The sequence below is a fragment of the Protobothrops mucrosquamatus genome, unplaced genomic scaffold (assembly GCF_001527695.2).
Source record: "Protobothrops mucrosquamatus isolate PMUCROS unplaced genomic scaffold, P.Mucros_1.0 scaffold139, whole genome shotgun sequence".
In the NCBI taxonomy this organism is placed as follows: domain Eukaryota; kingdom Metazoa; phylum Chordata; class Lepidosauria; order Squamata; family Viperidae; genus Protobothrops; species Protobothrops mucrosquamatus.
Genome location: NW_015386505.1, coordinates 1,089,746 through 1,106,660, shown reverse-complemented (window position 1 = coordinate 1,106,660; position 16,915 = coordinate 1,089,746). Strand labels below are relative to the sequence as shown.

Sequence of the window (16,915 nt, the reverse complement as noted above, 5' to 3'; positions counted from 1 at the left end):
CAACTGCAAAGAAAAATGCTTTTACTAACACTCGCAGGATTGTACAGAGCAAGCTCCGCAAGATGCAGGACTCCTGGTTGAGTGCCAAAGCAGATGAAATCCAGAAGTTTGCTGATAGAAGCGATGCCAAATGGTTCTATGAAGCCCTTAGATCCCTGTACGGACCTCAGCCCTCAGGAAGCTCCCCTTTACTGGATTCCAGTGGTGCAACTCTCGTCACTGAGAGGACTCTGATTTTACAGCGTTGGGCTGAGCATTTCCACTTTGTCCTGAATCGCCCATCCACCATCAATAATGAGGCGATTGACAGAATACCCCAGATGGATATCAACTATAGCCTGGATGTCTCACCATCAGAGGCTGAAACCTCACAGGCCATCAGTCAGTGTTCCAGTGGTAAGGCGCCAAGATCTGATGCAATCCCAGCGGAAGTCTATAAGGCTGGTGGTGCTGTGCTTGTTGAAAAACTCACCCAACTGTTCCGGTCTTTCTGGAAACAAGGTTCCATCCCTCAGGAACTGAAAGACGCGTCCATCGTGCACCTCTACAAGAGGAAAGGAAATCGACAAGTCTGTGATAATTATAGAGGAATATCACTTCTCTCCGTCGCAGGCAAGATCTTTGCACGAGTGTTGTTAAATCGCCTGATTGACCATCTGGAACAGGGTCTACTACCTGAGACACAGTGTGGTTTCCGCAAAGAGCGTGGCACAGTGGACATGATCTTTGCAGCTCGACAGCTCCAGGAGAAATGTCAGGAGCAGAATCGTGAACTATATACCACCTTTGTGGATCTCACCAAGGCTTTTGACACAGTTAGTCGTGAAGGATTATGGTGCATTATGTCAAAGTTTGGGTGCCCTGACAGATTTATTCTGATGGTACGGCAGTTCCATGATGGCATGTCGGCTCGTGTTCTGAGCAACGGTGAAGCCTCAGAGGCTTTCCCTGTCACAAACGGCGTTAAGCAAGGCTGTGTGCTGGCACCAACCTTGTTCAGCATGATGTTTTCAGCCATGCTGTCTGATGCCTTTCAGAACAGCTCAGTGGGAGTCAATCTGAGGTACAGAACCGATGGCTTTAACAAGTTGGACGCTTCTGAGGTCCGACAGTGGTTCCATTTCCTCTGACACGATGCTCTAGAAGAGAAACGACTACTGACACGGGAATTACGTCCTAGCCTCGTCCTTTACGTTCGGTCGTACCTGTTTAAGCGTCGGCGAACACACAACTTTGGCCTCTTTATCAACACGAAGAAAACTGAAGTGATGTACCAGTTCCAAAAGCCCAATACCAAGAGCCTACAATCACAGTGAAGGGACAAAAGCTGCAAGCAGTGGACCAATTTACGTATCTTGGTAGTACCCTCTCCCGTGCAGTGACAATTGACATCGAGGTCAACTGTAGAATTGCCAAGGCAAGTTCTGCATTTGGCAGACTGCGGACTAACGTGTGGGACTGCCGTGGAATAAGCCTTGTTACTAAGCTTAAAGTTTACCAGGCAGCAGTGCTAACTACCCTGATGTATGCTAGTGAGACCTGGACAGTGTACAGGAAGCACGTCAGGCAACTGAATTATTTCCACATGACTTGCCTTCGCAGAATTCTGAGGATCCGGTGGCAGGATAAGATACCAGATACAGATGTCCTGTCTAGAGCAGGCCTATCATCAGTTTACACTCTGTTGATGAAAGCCCAGATGCGCTGGGCAGGCCACGTTGTAAGGATGCCAGACCATCACATCCCTAAACAGCTCTTCTATGGTGAGCTGTCTCAAGGAAAGCAATTGCACAGGGGACAAAAGAAGCGATACAAAGACACGCTGAAAGCATCTCTCAAGTTCCTGGATATCGACACCATCTCTTGGGAATCTTTGGCGCATGATCGACCGACATGGCGTACCCTGGTTTACCAGGGCTGCCAGACATATGAACACAGAAGGACAATCTTGGCACAAGAGAAGCGAGCACTCCATAAAGTCAGAGCTGCAAATGCTGAAGCAACAGTGTCCACTTTTCTCTGTTTAGTATGTGGCAGAACATTCCGTGCTAACATCGGTCTTATCAGTCATCTACGGACACACCGTTGATGGCCCATAATCCATAAGATGTCAAGGCCTTCATCGAAATCGATGGACGAACAACAAATCTAAACTGCAGTATAAATTTAAATACACAATATAGACAAATGTATGTTTCTGCTGCTCATTGAAATTCATGAAAATATTAAGTTGAAGGTCAGGTGCAGTAACCCAAGGACATGTCATTAGGAAAATATCAGTCAGGAGGGGAGTTAGACAGGAATGTGTATTGTTTATTATATAAACTCATAGATTCTTCTCTTAAGTAACTCTTTTCATCCTGCCAGATTAGTCCATAGACATATCAATTTACTATATACTGATGATGTAGTAATTCTGTTATTGAGTTCCACTGGCTTTAAAGTTTATCACTTATGCAATATAGTACTGAGGTGAAATTAATAATAAATTATTCTAAGACCAAGATTCTAATTCTTTTCCAAATACCCCAAATAGAGAAGCTGGACCTTAGGGAAGCAGTCAATTGAGCAGGTTAAAGATCTTTAAATAAAACATTTTGGGATGATTTTTCAAGCTTTAGGAAGCAGAAGGGCCCATCTGGATTATATATGTCTTAATGCACAGAGATCTGCCTCAGCTGTTGAAACGTCTTATTTTGTCAGAGGAGCACAGTTATCTCGTGCTACTCTGTTTGCAGTCAGAGTCTGAGCACAATTGTTATATGGGGCTCAATTAGAAGCATTTAACAGCAAGATTACCTTAGAAAGAATTCAAACAATTTTTTTGAGAAATATCCTTCAGATTATCGAAAGGCAGTACTTTCAGGAGTAAATCTGAATCCAGTCTCTGGATAAATATTTTTACCTACTGGCTAAACTATACCACAATCCTGATGAATTGACTCATTAATACTGTTGACAACTTCAAATTTTCTTGGGAAACAGTTACCTAAATTTCCAGCGATGTGACCTTTATTTCAAGCTAGATCAGTGGTGGCGAACCTATGGCACGGGTGCCAGAGGCGGCACTCAGAGCCCTCTCTGTGGGCACGCGCGCCGTCGCCCCAGTCCTAGGCCTTCAGCTGGGTTTTATAAAACCTTTTTCTTTAGGCCTCCGCCGCCGTGTGAAAAAAAAAAGGTTCAATCAATCTGTCAATTTCAACTTCTTGTGGGAAAAAAAAAGATCTTGCAAAGTTGGAATTGATTGATTGAACTTTTTAGTCCCACCCAGTCTGCCGTTACCACTGCAGCCACACCCAGCCAATGGCCCTCCGGCACCCGACGATGCATTTTGTGTTGCAGTTTGGGCACTCGGTCTCTAAAAGGTTCGCCATCACTGGGCTAGATCAATCTAGATCAGTTAAGGCAAAAGAGCTTAGACATAGAAGGCCAAGAGGAATTCCTGCTTTCTCTCACAACATATTTATAATTATCAAATTTTACTTCTTGTATCAGCTTTATATTTGCATCAGATTACAATTCCCAAATTCAGGGGAACTTTAGTTTGATTTAATGTTTTCCCCACATCTGTTTTGGAAAACTCCTTGTGAAACTTGACACTGCCACTATGACTCTGGTGGTATAGAAATCTTTTGTTCCTCTGTACTTAAAGTTTTACAGTGATATTCACCACTAGTTGATTATGCTTTTAAGTCTAAATTTCCAAAGCATGCCAATAATTTTTATTTCCATTATTTGTTAGATAATCAGAATATGGCTATCTCTCTAAAAATAGCAAACTTTTGCTACATCATGTGTAAGCTCCACCCACAAAGGGTTGCCTGTAATCATTAAGATTGGGAGTTAATTATCTTTTGTTCTACTGAATTTAATGGTCAGTGAACAAAATAAAGTTTCTGTCTGTTACAAAATATAGGCAATGGGCTTGAATGAAACTAACCATTAATTAATGGTTTTCTCAAAAATCATTGCTTCTGTATTAATTTTCAGCCAATAATATTTCCTACATGTTAAAATAACCATTGATTCAAAGAAAGATGTATTTGAATTTTGTGATTTAAATCTGTCAGGAGGCAGACAAGGTTGAATTAATGTATAGTTTATTTATATAATTAATAATTTACAGGAATACAACAATTTATAGGAACTGGAAAATATGGACACATTTTTTTTCAATTTCCTAAAAAATATTTGGCCAAGATAAATAATTAAATGGGCATTTCAACCAGAGATAGTAGCATGTAATGATTTAATTATAATTTCTCTAACACAGAAAATATTTGATCAATATAATGTAATTTTAAACAGGTTTTCTAAATTAAATTCGTAAGTCAGACAAACTGCACAGTTGTATGTTGCTTGCAAATATAGAGGCATATTGGTTTTATGATTACATTAGTTGTACCAATGGATAGATTTTGAGTTACTGTTAAAAGCAATGAAAGAGTGGGATTTTGATTTTTTGTCTTAAACTTAAAATGTTTGAAACTTTTTTTTAGTCACAGGAGTATACAAAGCATTTTGCACTTTTAAAATACAGTGTCAAATAAAACTGAACAAAATTCAGACATTTGAGGTTTGAGTGTTTGAACATTTCAAGTGCTATAGTTGGAATTTTGTGTTGAGGCTTGCCATGGGGGTAGTTCTTTAAAAACCTCAGAGAAAAAGAGAGGCCCAGTAATTACCAGAGTAATTTATCTGTCTCATGGCATCATCATGCAAATGGCATAGATTATGTAATTGTCATCAGTTGTGTCTTGATGTATTTTGTACCATTTATACAATGATGTCATAACTCACAATATTACCTGACACCCCAGAAGCCTATGGTGGTAAAGCAGTCATTGGGAAAGAGAGAAGGCAGATTAAGATTAAGGGAGGTGGAGAGGGACCTCTGTGAAAAGACTTCATTTTACTTGTGTCACTAGTGACCTGCCATTTTAGTGGAAGAGATTGAAGCAGGGCCCAATTGTGGAGGAGGGAATTCTGGCCATGTCTTCTCATTCCCTTCATTTCAAGTTTGGTGGGAGTGACAGAGGAGGAGGAATAGCGGTAACAAGACAAGTTCTATCCTTGGTTGCTTTTTAGAAATTAGGGGATGGATTTCAGGGGAAGTTGGAAGTCAAGGACAGCAAATCCTGACATTAGAGTTTAGTGACAGTTGAAATCCATGGATGACAAACAGCCAATCATGCTTTGCAATCAGTAGCATCCAGGGCCCCATTTTTGTCCCAGGTTTCTTCTTTATGGACCCAAACATGCCATTCTTGTTTTGAGGTCGCAAGCTTAGCTCACTGCCAGAGTAAAGACAGATGCAGTTCATCAGTTGGTCAGTAATGGTGGACCAGGGAAGGTGGACCTACTCCTGGATTGAGCAGGCAGTGCTAAGGATGCTTAGCATTTGAAGATGTTCTCCATGGCAGCAACATGATAAAATGGCAAAATCAGAATTGGACACTAACTTTTTTGGAGCAAATCATTTTCCTTAAGGTGAATCTGTCTTCTACACTTTCTGTGTTAGTGCTGATGAGGACCTGAGAGAAAACTTTATTTCATTCTCCAGACAATTGGCAGCCACCTGTCTTCCGCTCAGATGTGAACAGATATAAAGGGTGCTGTTCCTCAGATACTTGAATCTTCTCAGGTGCTAAGTCACCTAAGCAAATCATAATGGTTCATGGTTCATTGATGTCTCATGACATCTGAAAGGAGCATTAAATGTGGTTTAACTAGATATCTTTCTGGTTCCTGCAGCACCATCGATAATGCCTACAATGAATAAAGACTCTTGTAGCCCAGCTAATTTATGCAAACTGGCCACTGTCTAACCATGGCATCAGCTAAACTGAAGTAGGATTTAGCTGCTACCACTTCGTTGGCAACCTTCCTCCCATTCTCAGCCCCATTCCTGTGACCCACTTTCCTTTACACTTGACAATCAATAAAATTGATTGTGTAGTACAGTGTTTTACACACATGTATTGCTAATGTGTTGAGTTTGTACCTGCAAAGACTTCAATATTATGTTGGTTAGGGCAGATTGATAATTCTGATATGGGCCTTTTGTTGCACTTCAATTCTGATGCTAAGATTGCAGAGGGCATTTAAAACTGCAAAGCCCATAAGTTGGTTTGCGTTGTTTGCTGAACTTTGGGTTGTGAATGCACTTTAGACATTCTCTTGTGCCATGTTGATGCTTAGATTTCCATGGTATAGCTAAAATTTCAAGACTGTATTCTGGTGAACTATTGATACATACCTCATCCTGTTAACTTCCACTGACTCAGCTCTGGGGGTGGGGACAGAATGAGTGGGTGCTTCCATGATTTTTATCCTGTTCAGAGCTTACATGCAGACTTTGGTCTCATACTGCATGATCATGTTCAATTTATTTATTATAAGAGTTATAGTTAAACAACCTGTAGACAGCACTTGGCTTAAAAATTATGTTTAAAAACTTTTTGAAGACAAAACAACAGCAAACACAAGTGAAATGGAAATAGTACATAAATTTATGTCTGCTGCTAATTGACTGCTGGCTTAATTAGCTGGCTTCTGTGAGTTAACTGCTGGCTAGACAATCTGCTTTCTTTGTCTAGCTTAGTGTGTTGACTTTTAAACATATTTAAAAAATCAAACTCTGTTTTCTTTATTAAGAATCTGGAGGTGTTTTCTGATAGCAATTTTTAAGTTAATATGATGGGCAGATTGCCCAGTTCATTGCATGATGATGATAATGATAATGACTGTAGCAAACTTTCTGAAAGTTGGCTGCATGAATTGCTATTGAATCCAAATCTGGTTGACCTGGGCTGCAAGGTGAATGAGCAAAGGGCTTGTTCCAGGTGTATGTTATTAATTTATTTAAAGGACATATAGCCAGCAACAACTCTGAGTGGCTCACAAAGCCAAACTGCCATAAAAATAAGAAAAGCAATACCCAGAACATGGCATCACAACCATGCTTCTCCAGTACAGCCAACACCATCATCTTCAGGCTCCAGCCTCTCCCTATTCCAGTGGTTGGGAGAAGCGCCAAGGTTAAAAGAGTCAAGGCCTGTTGGATCTCAAGGAGAAGGTGGGGTTCTTGGTATGCTTTGAGCTTGGTGGTTTTCTGGCAAGACGTTTCTTGCAGTGCTAGTGACGTTACGTAGTTTGGTAATGAAATATTTCTATAAGAAAACCACCAAGCTCAGAGAGCACCAAGGACCCCATAATTGAACCCTGAGCTACAAATATCCCCTTCTAAGGAAAAGGTGTTCCACAGAGCAGAGGCTGCTACAGAAAAGGTACACTTCTAAGATCCAATAGATGGCAACATTTCTGGGCAGCGATCTGGAATGTACCTACTCTATCTGATCTGATGAAAGAGGCAGATACCTTCTGGGGAGGGTGGTTCCACCAAAAACCTGGCCCTGTGTCATGTCTGAGTTTGAAAGTGAAAAGCATTACTAGAATTGCTTTTCTGGTTCTTTTCCATGTGGAACATTTCAAATTTTGTTGAGGTTTTTTCAAGTTTGAAACATAACTTTTGTTTGTTTGTTTTGGGCACACCCTTGGTCAGAGTGAATGAAGTGTGATTGGAAGGGTTAGCAGACTTTATGAAACACATACATTACATATTACTAGGTATCCTTGGCTAAACCTAGTTTGCCTCACAAAATCTTGAAAATAAAATTGTGTGTGTGTGTGTGTGTGTGCGTGTGTGTGTACGCAGGGGAAAAAGAACTGTATAGATTATTACTATATTATGTGCCACATTTGATTAAGAATCAAATACTAGGGTTTCTTTCTTCCTTCATTTTGTGTTGTATCTGTTTAAATAGTAAGCTGAGAACAAGAACTGTATGGGATCCTTTTATATTGAGGATCCAAATGCTTTAACTAACTAACTAACTAACTAACTAACTAACTAACTAACTAACTAACTAACTAACTAACTAACTAACTAACTAACTAACTAACTAACTAACTAACTAACTAACAGGACTGTGCATGCTTTGAAAATGGTTAGGAAGAAGTGTTTTATACCTCAAGTGAGCACAGTATCTTCCTGTTGCTTAACAAAACAGCCTGGCAGCTTCTTCATGAGGCAATGTTATAAAATGTGTGTGTGGGTGTACCTTCGATTCAATGTTGACTCCTAGTGAATGCTTAGACAAATCTGGGCAGTTTCTTGGCAAGATTCAGAAGTGGTTTGGTATTGCTTCTTTCCTAGGACTAAGGGAGAATGACTGGCTCCAAGTTATCCAGCTGTCTTGATCCTAACCAAGAATGCATGGTTTCACCCTTCTAACTCAGGGTCTTTAACCGCTACACCAAACTGGCTCTTTAAAATGAGTAGACCTATTAAAGACAATATGTGTACCTTGATGAAAATAGGAATGGATTGTTAAGGGAAGAAGAATACAACTTAATTCTGAAAAAGTAGATAGCATGAGAAAGAAGTTCCAAATAACCCCACCTTGATTCTGTTTGGCATAAGATGAAGTAGAGAGAAACTCTGACATCTTTTAAAATTCTGTTACTATGATGCCCTTCAGCAATAAGTACTATTCCTGAAATCCTTGGTTGTCTGTTTTCTGGCCAGGCCTATCTTGATGGATGATTTCAATCTTGTTCTCTAGCAGTTCTTGCAAAGAAGCAGACCCTGCCCTCATAAATAATTAAATACAGGAATAAATATTTTTTTTGAGTTTCTTAAAGGAGTTATAGGTAAAAGAGCAACAAATAAGCAAATACTCTTCAAGAAAAATGTATCAGGGTGTAATGGCAACTGGGCTTAATCCTTATATAAAAAAACAGATATTCAGTCTCAGAGCAAAGCTAGAATCTAAGGTTGAAGGCTTCCCATCAGTTGTTGTGAATGCTCCGTCACTAGAGCTTTTTAAGAAGAGATTGGACGACAGTTTTTCTGGAATGATATAGGGTCTCCTGCTTGGGCATGGGGTTGGACTAGAAGATCTCCAAGGTCCCTTCCAACTCTGTTATTCTGTCTTCTGTAAATCAATTTTTGTTCAACATGATTACTCTTATGACATGAGCCAGCTTTAAAAAAAGATGAATTTTGGTTTTGTGGAAAGTCTATGGTGAATGTTAAGGTTTACTTCTTAATATGTATTTCATTAATTAATTCTGTCATTTTCTAGACTGCCAGTGGTAATGTGGAAGCAAAAGTAGTATGCTTTTACAGACGACGAGACATCTCCAATAGCCTCATTATGCTTGCAGACAAACATGCAAGTAAGTTGTTTTTTATTTTATTTAGAAACAAATAGCATGAATTATGCATTCTTAAAATAATATTTTGTGTCTGTCTGTATGCACTCATTAGACTCTGCATGTGAAACTGAATATACATGCAATTTATTAATACCCTTGGTGGGATGTGCATTCAGAATTTCATGCCTGTCTGCATTTTCATACAAGTAATCAAATATATCTTTACAAACAATTAGAGCTGGAACTAAGGGCTAATAAATTTGCTGTTTGAGTTTTTCCCTTTTTTTCAGCTACAGCATGATTGATCTAGATAATTTAGTGCAGTATTATTTTTTTCTGTATTTATCCATATTGTTAATAGTTCAGTAGAAGAGCAAAATAATTCAGCATATTTTTCATGGTTTCTTTTGTTTCAGACTCTAAAAGATTAATGTCTTGAGTTTGAAATTTAGTTAACTAAATTTTCCTTCCATGAAATTTTTTATCCTCAATTTGTGTTCCATACATCTCATGTTTGGAACATACACGTCTCCCCAAAATTGGGATGCAATATAGAGGATTGCCAGGGAAAATATAATCAAGATTAGATAAGCCTCTGCAAGATTTTGAACAATTTCCTTTTATCCATTATGCCTCTGCCATATTGTATCTGACATGTGTTAGGAGGTAGGAAAATAGCAGGGAACTGGAGAAGATAAAAAACTTTCTTTGTAGGCAATTTCATAAATTACTTCAATTTATTCCAATGTTTTAGTTATAGTGAGTTGGGGATGACATGGTTAGAGATCATGTGGTCCTTTGGTTGATGGCGTTTAACATAATTTTTATTTTAACTTGTGAACCACCCGTAATTGTGTTGAAGTTGGGCAGCCTAGAACCTCAATAATTAAATAAACAATTGATTAGGTAAGAGTTCCATGTGAACTGTGTGGTCACTTTTCTGAAATAATTGTTGCTTATGATTTATTTATTAGTTACACTTGCTTTTATGGCACTGCAGTCATTATGAATCTTAAGCAGCTCATAAGCAAGAGTGACAGTGCAATATTTATAATTCAGTAATTAAAAATCAAAATTATTAAACATGTCCCAACATCATAACAATTCATCATATCAGCAGCATAAAATATACCACCATAATCATTTACAATAGTGTCTCATATCTCCAGGACCTTTATTATTAATGTATCAGTTCCTGATGTTTTTTGAAATACCACATCTTCAGCAGCTTTCAGAATTCCAGGAGTAAGATTGTGGTTCTAATGTCTTCTGTGGGAGAGCATTCAACAGAAAGGAAGCTGTTGCAGAAAATATTTGCCTGCAGGTCTTCTCTTGCTCTGGGAGGACTGTCAGCAAGCACTTTCTGCAGGCTCACAATAGACAAGTAGGTTCTATTTGGTGTAAGTGGTTATATAGATGAAAAGGCCCCAAGCCCTAGAGCACGGGCATCAAACTCGCCACGTCACGTGACGTGTCGCGACGTATCACGACTCTTTTTGCATTGCCGGCAATGGGGTGGGCGCGGCTTAGGTATGATGAAACCGGCCCGCGGGCCGGCAGTTTGACACCCCTGCCATAGAGGGCTTTAAGGTTATAACTAACACCTTGAATTGCACCTGGAAACACATTGCAAAGGTGCAGCTCACAAAACACTGACTTGCTGTTAGTATGTGGATTACTACTGTTAGTGTGTAGATTGTTTGTTTTACAATATTGTTTTCTCAAATGGTAGTAATCTTAAAAAATGTGTTTTGTTTGATGGCATGCTTTGTTTTTCACTGGAGGTCACTGTTCAAAAGAAATATAATAATGAGTACCTTTTATTTGCATAACAGCCAATTGTCTAATTGATAATGACTTTATACAATTAGTGTTTGACTCTTATACATACATGTCTCATTAACCAGATTAATGTCAAACCTTAAGTACTGACCAAAACTACTACATCATAAATATGCAGTGGGCAGTCTTTAGTGAAGTTTCGTGACATTACAACCAATAAAAGTGTAGCTTTTAATGGTGTAAATATTATTCTCATACACTTTTATTCTACTTGTTCTTTTATATCTGTTTAAATTATTTTTATACTTCATTAAAATAGTGCTCCTAATGGTGAAGAAAAATGAAAAGTGACCTAAAACGCAAAAATTATAATCTTAAAACTTTTATAAACTAAAATATTTAAAAACATAAAAGCTAAATTATTAAAACCTATCTTGGCGAGGCTAGAATTTTGAATATTTCAGAACATTAAGAAATGTACTGAATTTATCTTATCTGTATATATAATGAGTGAAAATATGAAAGACATATATATTCTTTGAACAACGCACAACTATATAGGATTAAACATTGCTAATGTAGGTACCTTTGTTCATTCTTTAGAAATGTCTGTGTATAAGTGCTCTGGTGGCTTATAAAGCATGCTTGAATACACATTGTTTTCCACCATAAAGACTATTGACTCCTTACCTGACATTTTAAGCTTGATTTAAGGAATTAAGTAATGCAGCCAAGCATATCATTAGAGGATAAGCATTTCTGCTCTTGTTCTTGTTTAATATCAATCCACCCAAGCAACTGCTGGAACAGAATTTGTACACGCTGACCCATATATCTAGAATTTGAATACCTCCTCCTCTTCCTCCTCCTCCTCCTCCTCCTCCTCCTCCTCCTCCTGTCTTGGCAGTGCAAAAAGTAATTCTATGGAATTGAGTGCTTGCTCGCAGTTGCAATATTTGGTTTAGGCAAGTCAGAAACCAATTTTGGAGACAGTAGTTCTTTTAAAAATTTATTTATTGGTAATACCTGGCTCACCTCTCTCACGTTTTTCACTTATTTCTTTCTTATATTTAATGTTGATTGAAATGCTAGTACTAAGTAATGAGGGCTGAGTCAAAGTGTAAACATGTCATGCCTAGTATCTAATTCAAAATAAGTTGGACAAAAGACTCCCTCTTCTATGAATTTCTGGGGCATATGCTTAAACTTTGAGGGTGAAGGTGGGTCAGTTAACTTAATGTAACTCCGTTTTCATGGAGTTTTTTTTTTTTTTACAAACTCCTTGACAAGTTTCTAATTTTATTTGCCTAAATAGTGTACATCAGACATGGGCCTTTTATGGCCCACTGATTGCATCCGGCCCGTTTGCTCTCCTTGAGTGGCTTGTGGCATTGTCAGGAGGGAGCAAAGTATCAGCAGGGGGTAGGGCATCAGAAGAGGCAGGGTATTGGTGGCCCTCTATAACAGTCTCAGTTAGGGAAAATTCATTTCCCACCCCTGCTGTACATAGTCTCTTTCCTAGTATAAGCTACACTGTAAAATTAGAGGCTTCTTCTGGTTCTAATTGGTGAAAAATGTCAGTTACTTTGCTGTCAAGAATTTATAGTAAAGTGGGAATTCTAGGAAAAGTGCAATATTAAATCTTAATTTGCCTTTACTTCTTTTTTACCAAATTCTGTATTTTATTATGCTCAATTTACTCTTAACTTCTTGTAAGAAGCTTGTAGCATAGAAACAGATCTTAGATATGAAATGTATTACAAGTATCAACTTCACCCTTTGGCTAGAGAGAACAAAAATGTAACCATTTTGGAATCCTAGTCTCAGAACAAAAAGGTGGAGAAGAGAGTTTTCTTAAAATCAAGCAGTCAGTGAGATTCTCATCAGCCCTCTCCTTGCTGGTTAAAACTGTTGGGTTGAGATGGAAGAGAGGAGAATATAGGCAGAGATATAATCTGGTGTATCTCACATAAAGATGTTAAAAAGGAAGAACACAGATTCAAGACATTCCTGTTTCCCCCAAGATAGGTGGTAATTTCAGGAAAGTACTACATGACACAGAAGCTGCACCAAAGCATTAGAGAGGACCACAGTATGTAACATCCAAAGGACTCTGCAAACTTTGGTTGAACAAATAGTCCCCTTTCCTCTATAGGCCTAATTTCACATTCTTCCTTATTAATTAATTGCTTTATTTGTATAGTGAGAATGTACGAGCATGAATAGAAGGATGAAGTCAGATTTGAGCAGGTCCTAAGGTTAGATAGGTATTAGAATTCTTAGGTTATGACTATGAGAATCTCTAGCGCTAATAGAGATTGGTAAAAAAACAACAACAATCAAGCATTGGACTATGCTCAGTCTAGACCAGAGGTCCCCAACCTTTTAGGTACCAGGGATCGGTGCCATGGAGAAAGGTTTTTCCGTGGACCAGAGGAGGTATGGTTTTCAATACTGCCAGCATTCCGAGGATGGAGCTTTGCTTGTTTGTGCGGCCTGTTTGCTGGCATGCTGCAGACTGGTACTGGTCCACGGACCGGGGATTGGGGACCCCTGATCTAGATGTTTGTGTAATATTAGCCCAGAAACTTGTATAGAAATTGTTTTTCACATGAATCTGTTTTTCTTCCAGTTTTGTTGTTCCCAGCAATTTAACTTAATAGGAAAAAGGCTTCATGTGGGGCTATTATACTGTTAGGGATTGGAGAGTTTTGATATAGAGTTATATTAGTTTCCCCTTAGTCTTGCCCCATTAACTATGATTTTCAGTCCACATGGAAACAGGCAGTGGTAACTAAAATTTCATTGTTGGGCTTCTCTCCAGGTCTTCTAGTCAGCATGGGATATGATCAGGCCAAAGCACTCGTTAAACAATGTCTAGCAGACACAGAACATCAATTGGATCTAGCTATTATTGTCAGTAAATCCAACAGGTACTCTGTTTTCCCCCATGGCATAATTAACTAATCTCGAAGTACCTAATCACTGGAGGGCCTTTACTCTGGCACGGTGTTATGCCTTTCCCTAAGCCAGGGTTCTGCAACCGTGACAACTTTAAGACTTGTGGACTTCAGCTCCCAGAATTCCCCAGCCAGCATAGCATAGCTGGCTGAGGAATTCTGGGACCTGAAGTCCACAAGTCTTAAAGTTGTCAAGGTTGCAGAACCCTGCCCCAAGCTGTCCTTGAAAACCAATACAGGACAATTCTTTATCTGGAGAGTGATTACCCTGTGACTCTGAACATTTATACCAACCTCATCTCACCATTATGGTATAAATACTCAGGGAGCCCAGGACAATTCTATACTTCCCTGCTGCTTTCAGATACAACATCTAATGTTGTGCTTAAAATTTGCTAGATGATGATGTTTACCATAAACTAATTTTAATGAGTATCTAACTCGCCACTGCAGAGTTTTTTGTACCATGATAGCTTTAGTTTACCATATATTAACCTTTATGCTCCTCAACATTTATTTAATGCTCCTACCCTTCCTTTTAGATTCCTTTTAAGACTTTTGTTTTTATATATATTTCTGTTTTATATTTTTTATCTTTTTATAATTATTGTTAGATACTGATGTATTTTTATAATGTATACCTCATCCTCCTTATGCTGGTCTAGGACCATAAGAAAGATTTGTTTGATTAATATAAATAGTTCTTCCAATCATTCCTGACCTGGGATCATCTCACCTAAAATAAGTGCTGCAATTTGAAATAATACTGAATTATTTGGTGATATTAAAAATCTAAATTACAAAAATATACATTTATACATTCTACACTAGCTATTTTAAAATGCATACGCAGTGCAGATTCATAAAATATATGTAAAAATGATGGCTCAGTCTCAAAAGTGGAATTACAGGTTATATTTTACAGTGCATTTTATCATATTTTAAGGCTGCAGTTGTAAAGTTACTTTCCTGTGAATACAATTTTTGATATATGGATCTTATGAATAGGTAGCAGTCTTAGTTTATATTTTAAGTAAAATTGTTCTAAGTATCTAGGTAGAAAAATAGCAAATTAAAGAGCTGAATTCAATATAATGAAAGGGAATTTCTGCTGATACATTTAAGGACTAAGAAAAAATAAAAAGATGAGGAAAAATAATTGCTGTTCATCTTTTTATTTCTTCTTAGCCCTTAAATGTCTTTTGCCAGATATCCCATTATGCTAGTAGACACAGTTGCACCCAACCCAAAATGATTATAATTGTAAAAAAGCTCAAGGGTGTATTATTATTGTTGTGTTATAGAAAATAATTCTTGTAAATAGATTGTTTTCCCATTGAATATTATGTTTTGTTGTGATCAGTTTTGGTTATTGATGGGGTTGTTGTTTTTTTTGCAGAAATAGTAAGATGAGATGGAAAGTTTTATAGAGGACAGAAACCTTCCTGAAAAATGGTTCTAAAGATTACATCAGGCCTCTCTTTTCTTCTTTTATGTAGAAGAAGTTGAGGAAGAATCTGAAATTCCCAAAGAAATAGATCTGACTGATAAACAGAAGCACCAATTGAAGCACAGAGAATTGTTTCTGTCTCGGCAGTATGAGTCCCTTCCTGCAACACACATTCGGTAAGAAGCTGTTGAGAATACTGTTTCAGTCATGGATTTCTGTGTTTGCTGTTAGCTAAATGATCAGAATAAGAGGTTTTGATGTTTTTATGGGATTCAGTAGTGCCACCGTAGAATTGGAATTTGTGAAATTCAGAAAAAGGAAGCAACTGTCCTTATGTCATCTCATAGGATTATTAATTTGCAATTTATTCCATTTCATTTCAGTGCTTTCAATGTTTTCTTTCATCATTAGCACATCCTTGTAATTTGCATTACAGGGCAAATCAACGAAACACTTCTGAAAAATGTAAGTTACTAAATGGAACATGTAGATGAGAGTATGCAGTTTAAAAAGTATCCAACTTGGTCAGGTATGAATCTTGGAGGGATAAACAGACCAGATGAACACATAAATGGGGAAGTTAGTTCACGGTTAGATGAGAAGAAAATATTCTGAAGATTGTTCACTGGCTGGAGGTGAAAAGTCCCTCTCTACTTTCATTATGTGGCAGGCAATATGTGGAAATGTAAACCCTAATCTGTTAGATCTGCTTGACCCTTGTTCCCTCCATCCCAATTTTTCTCTCTAGCCACCCTGAGTAGTGGCAGATTACTAAGCCTAGATAACATTTTAATTCTTTGAGGAATTACAAAAATTAAAGGATGAATAAACCCACCTCCTTCCCCCTTAGTAGGTTCCTCAGAATAAGGATCTTCTCATTTAGAGCCATTGGGTAGATGATTCTATTGTATAATATGATCCAGGTTTTTTTTAAGGCCATAATTAAGATAATCTTTATTGTCATTTTTTACTGTGAGCACACTGGCCCACATTAAAAATTAAATTCTGTTGCCTGCTCTCAAAAGAAAGTATATATCTACCCATACACATACATAACACGCATATACACATGCTATATACATACATACACATATACATACATACATACATTACACACATATACATATATATACATACACACATATATACATACATACACACACACACACACACACATATCACTGTCCATTTTGAATACATAGCGGAAAGAGGAAACTTGAAGAGTTCACAAGATTGATACTATATGAAACATAGTATAGTGACTGAATCTAGATGTTCTGTTTCGGATACCACAAAGACTCCTCCCAGAAGGCAACAAAGGAGAGAGGTTGTGAAGAGGATGTGTAGCATCCCAAACAATCCCACAGACCTCACTCAAGCATCACTTATATGCTATGTCCTGGATAGAAGGAAGTGAATTACCAATAATCTTTTCTGCCATCCTCATCACTCTCTGCACCTCCTTCCTGTCCGAAGCAGTAATGCTTCCAAACAAGACAGT

General features: G+C 38.0%; 1 protein-coding gene across 1 annotated transcript in view; it reads left to right on the top strand.

The window, feature by feature from the left end:
* Window positions 1-16,915, top strand: part of MTA3 (metastasis associated 1 family member 3) — a 129,786-nt gene that overhangs the window by 12,029 nt on the left and 100,842 nt on the right. The window contains exons 3-4 of the mRNA XM_015813105.2: window positions 9,150-9,243; window positions 15,464-15,590. Coding sequence (XP_015668591.2) covers window positions 9,150-9,243; window positions 15,464-15,590 — 221 coding nt within the window. The remainder of the gene's footprint in view (window positions 1-9,149; window positions 9,244-15,463; window positions 15,591-16,915) is intronic.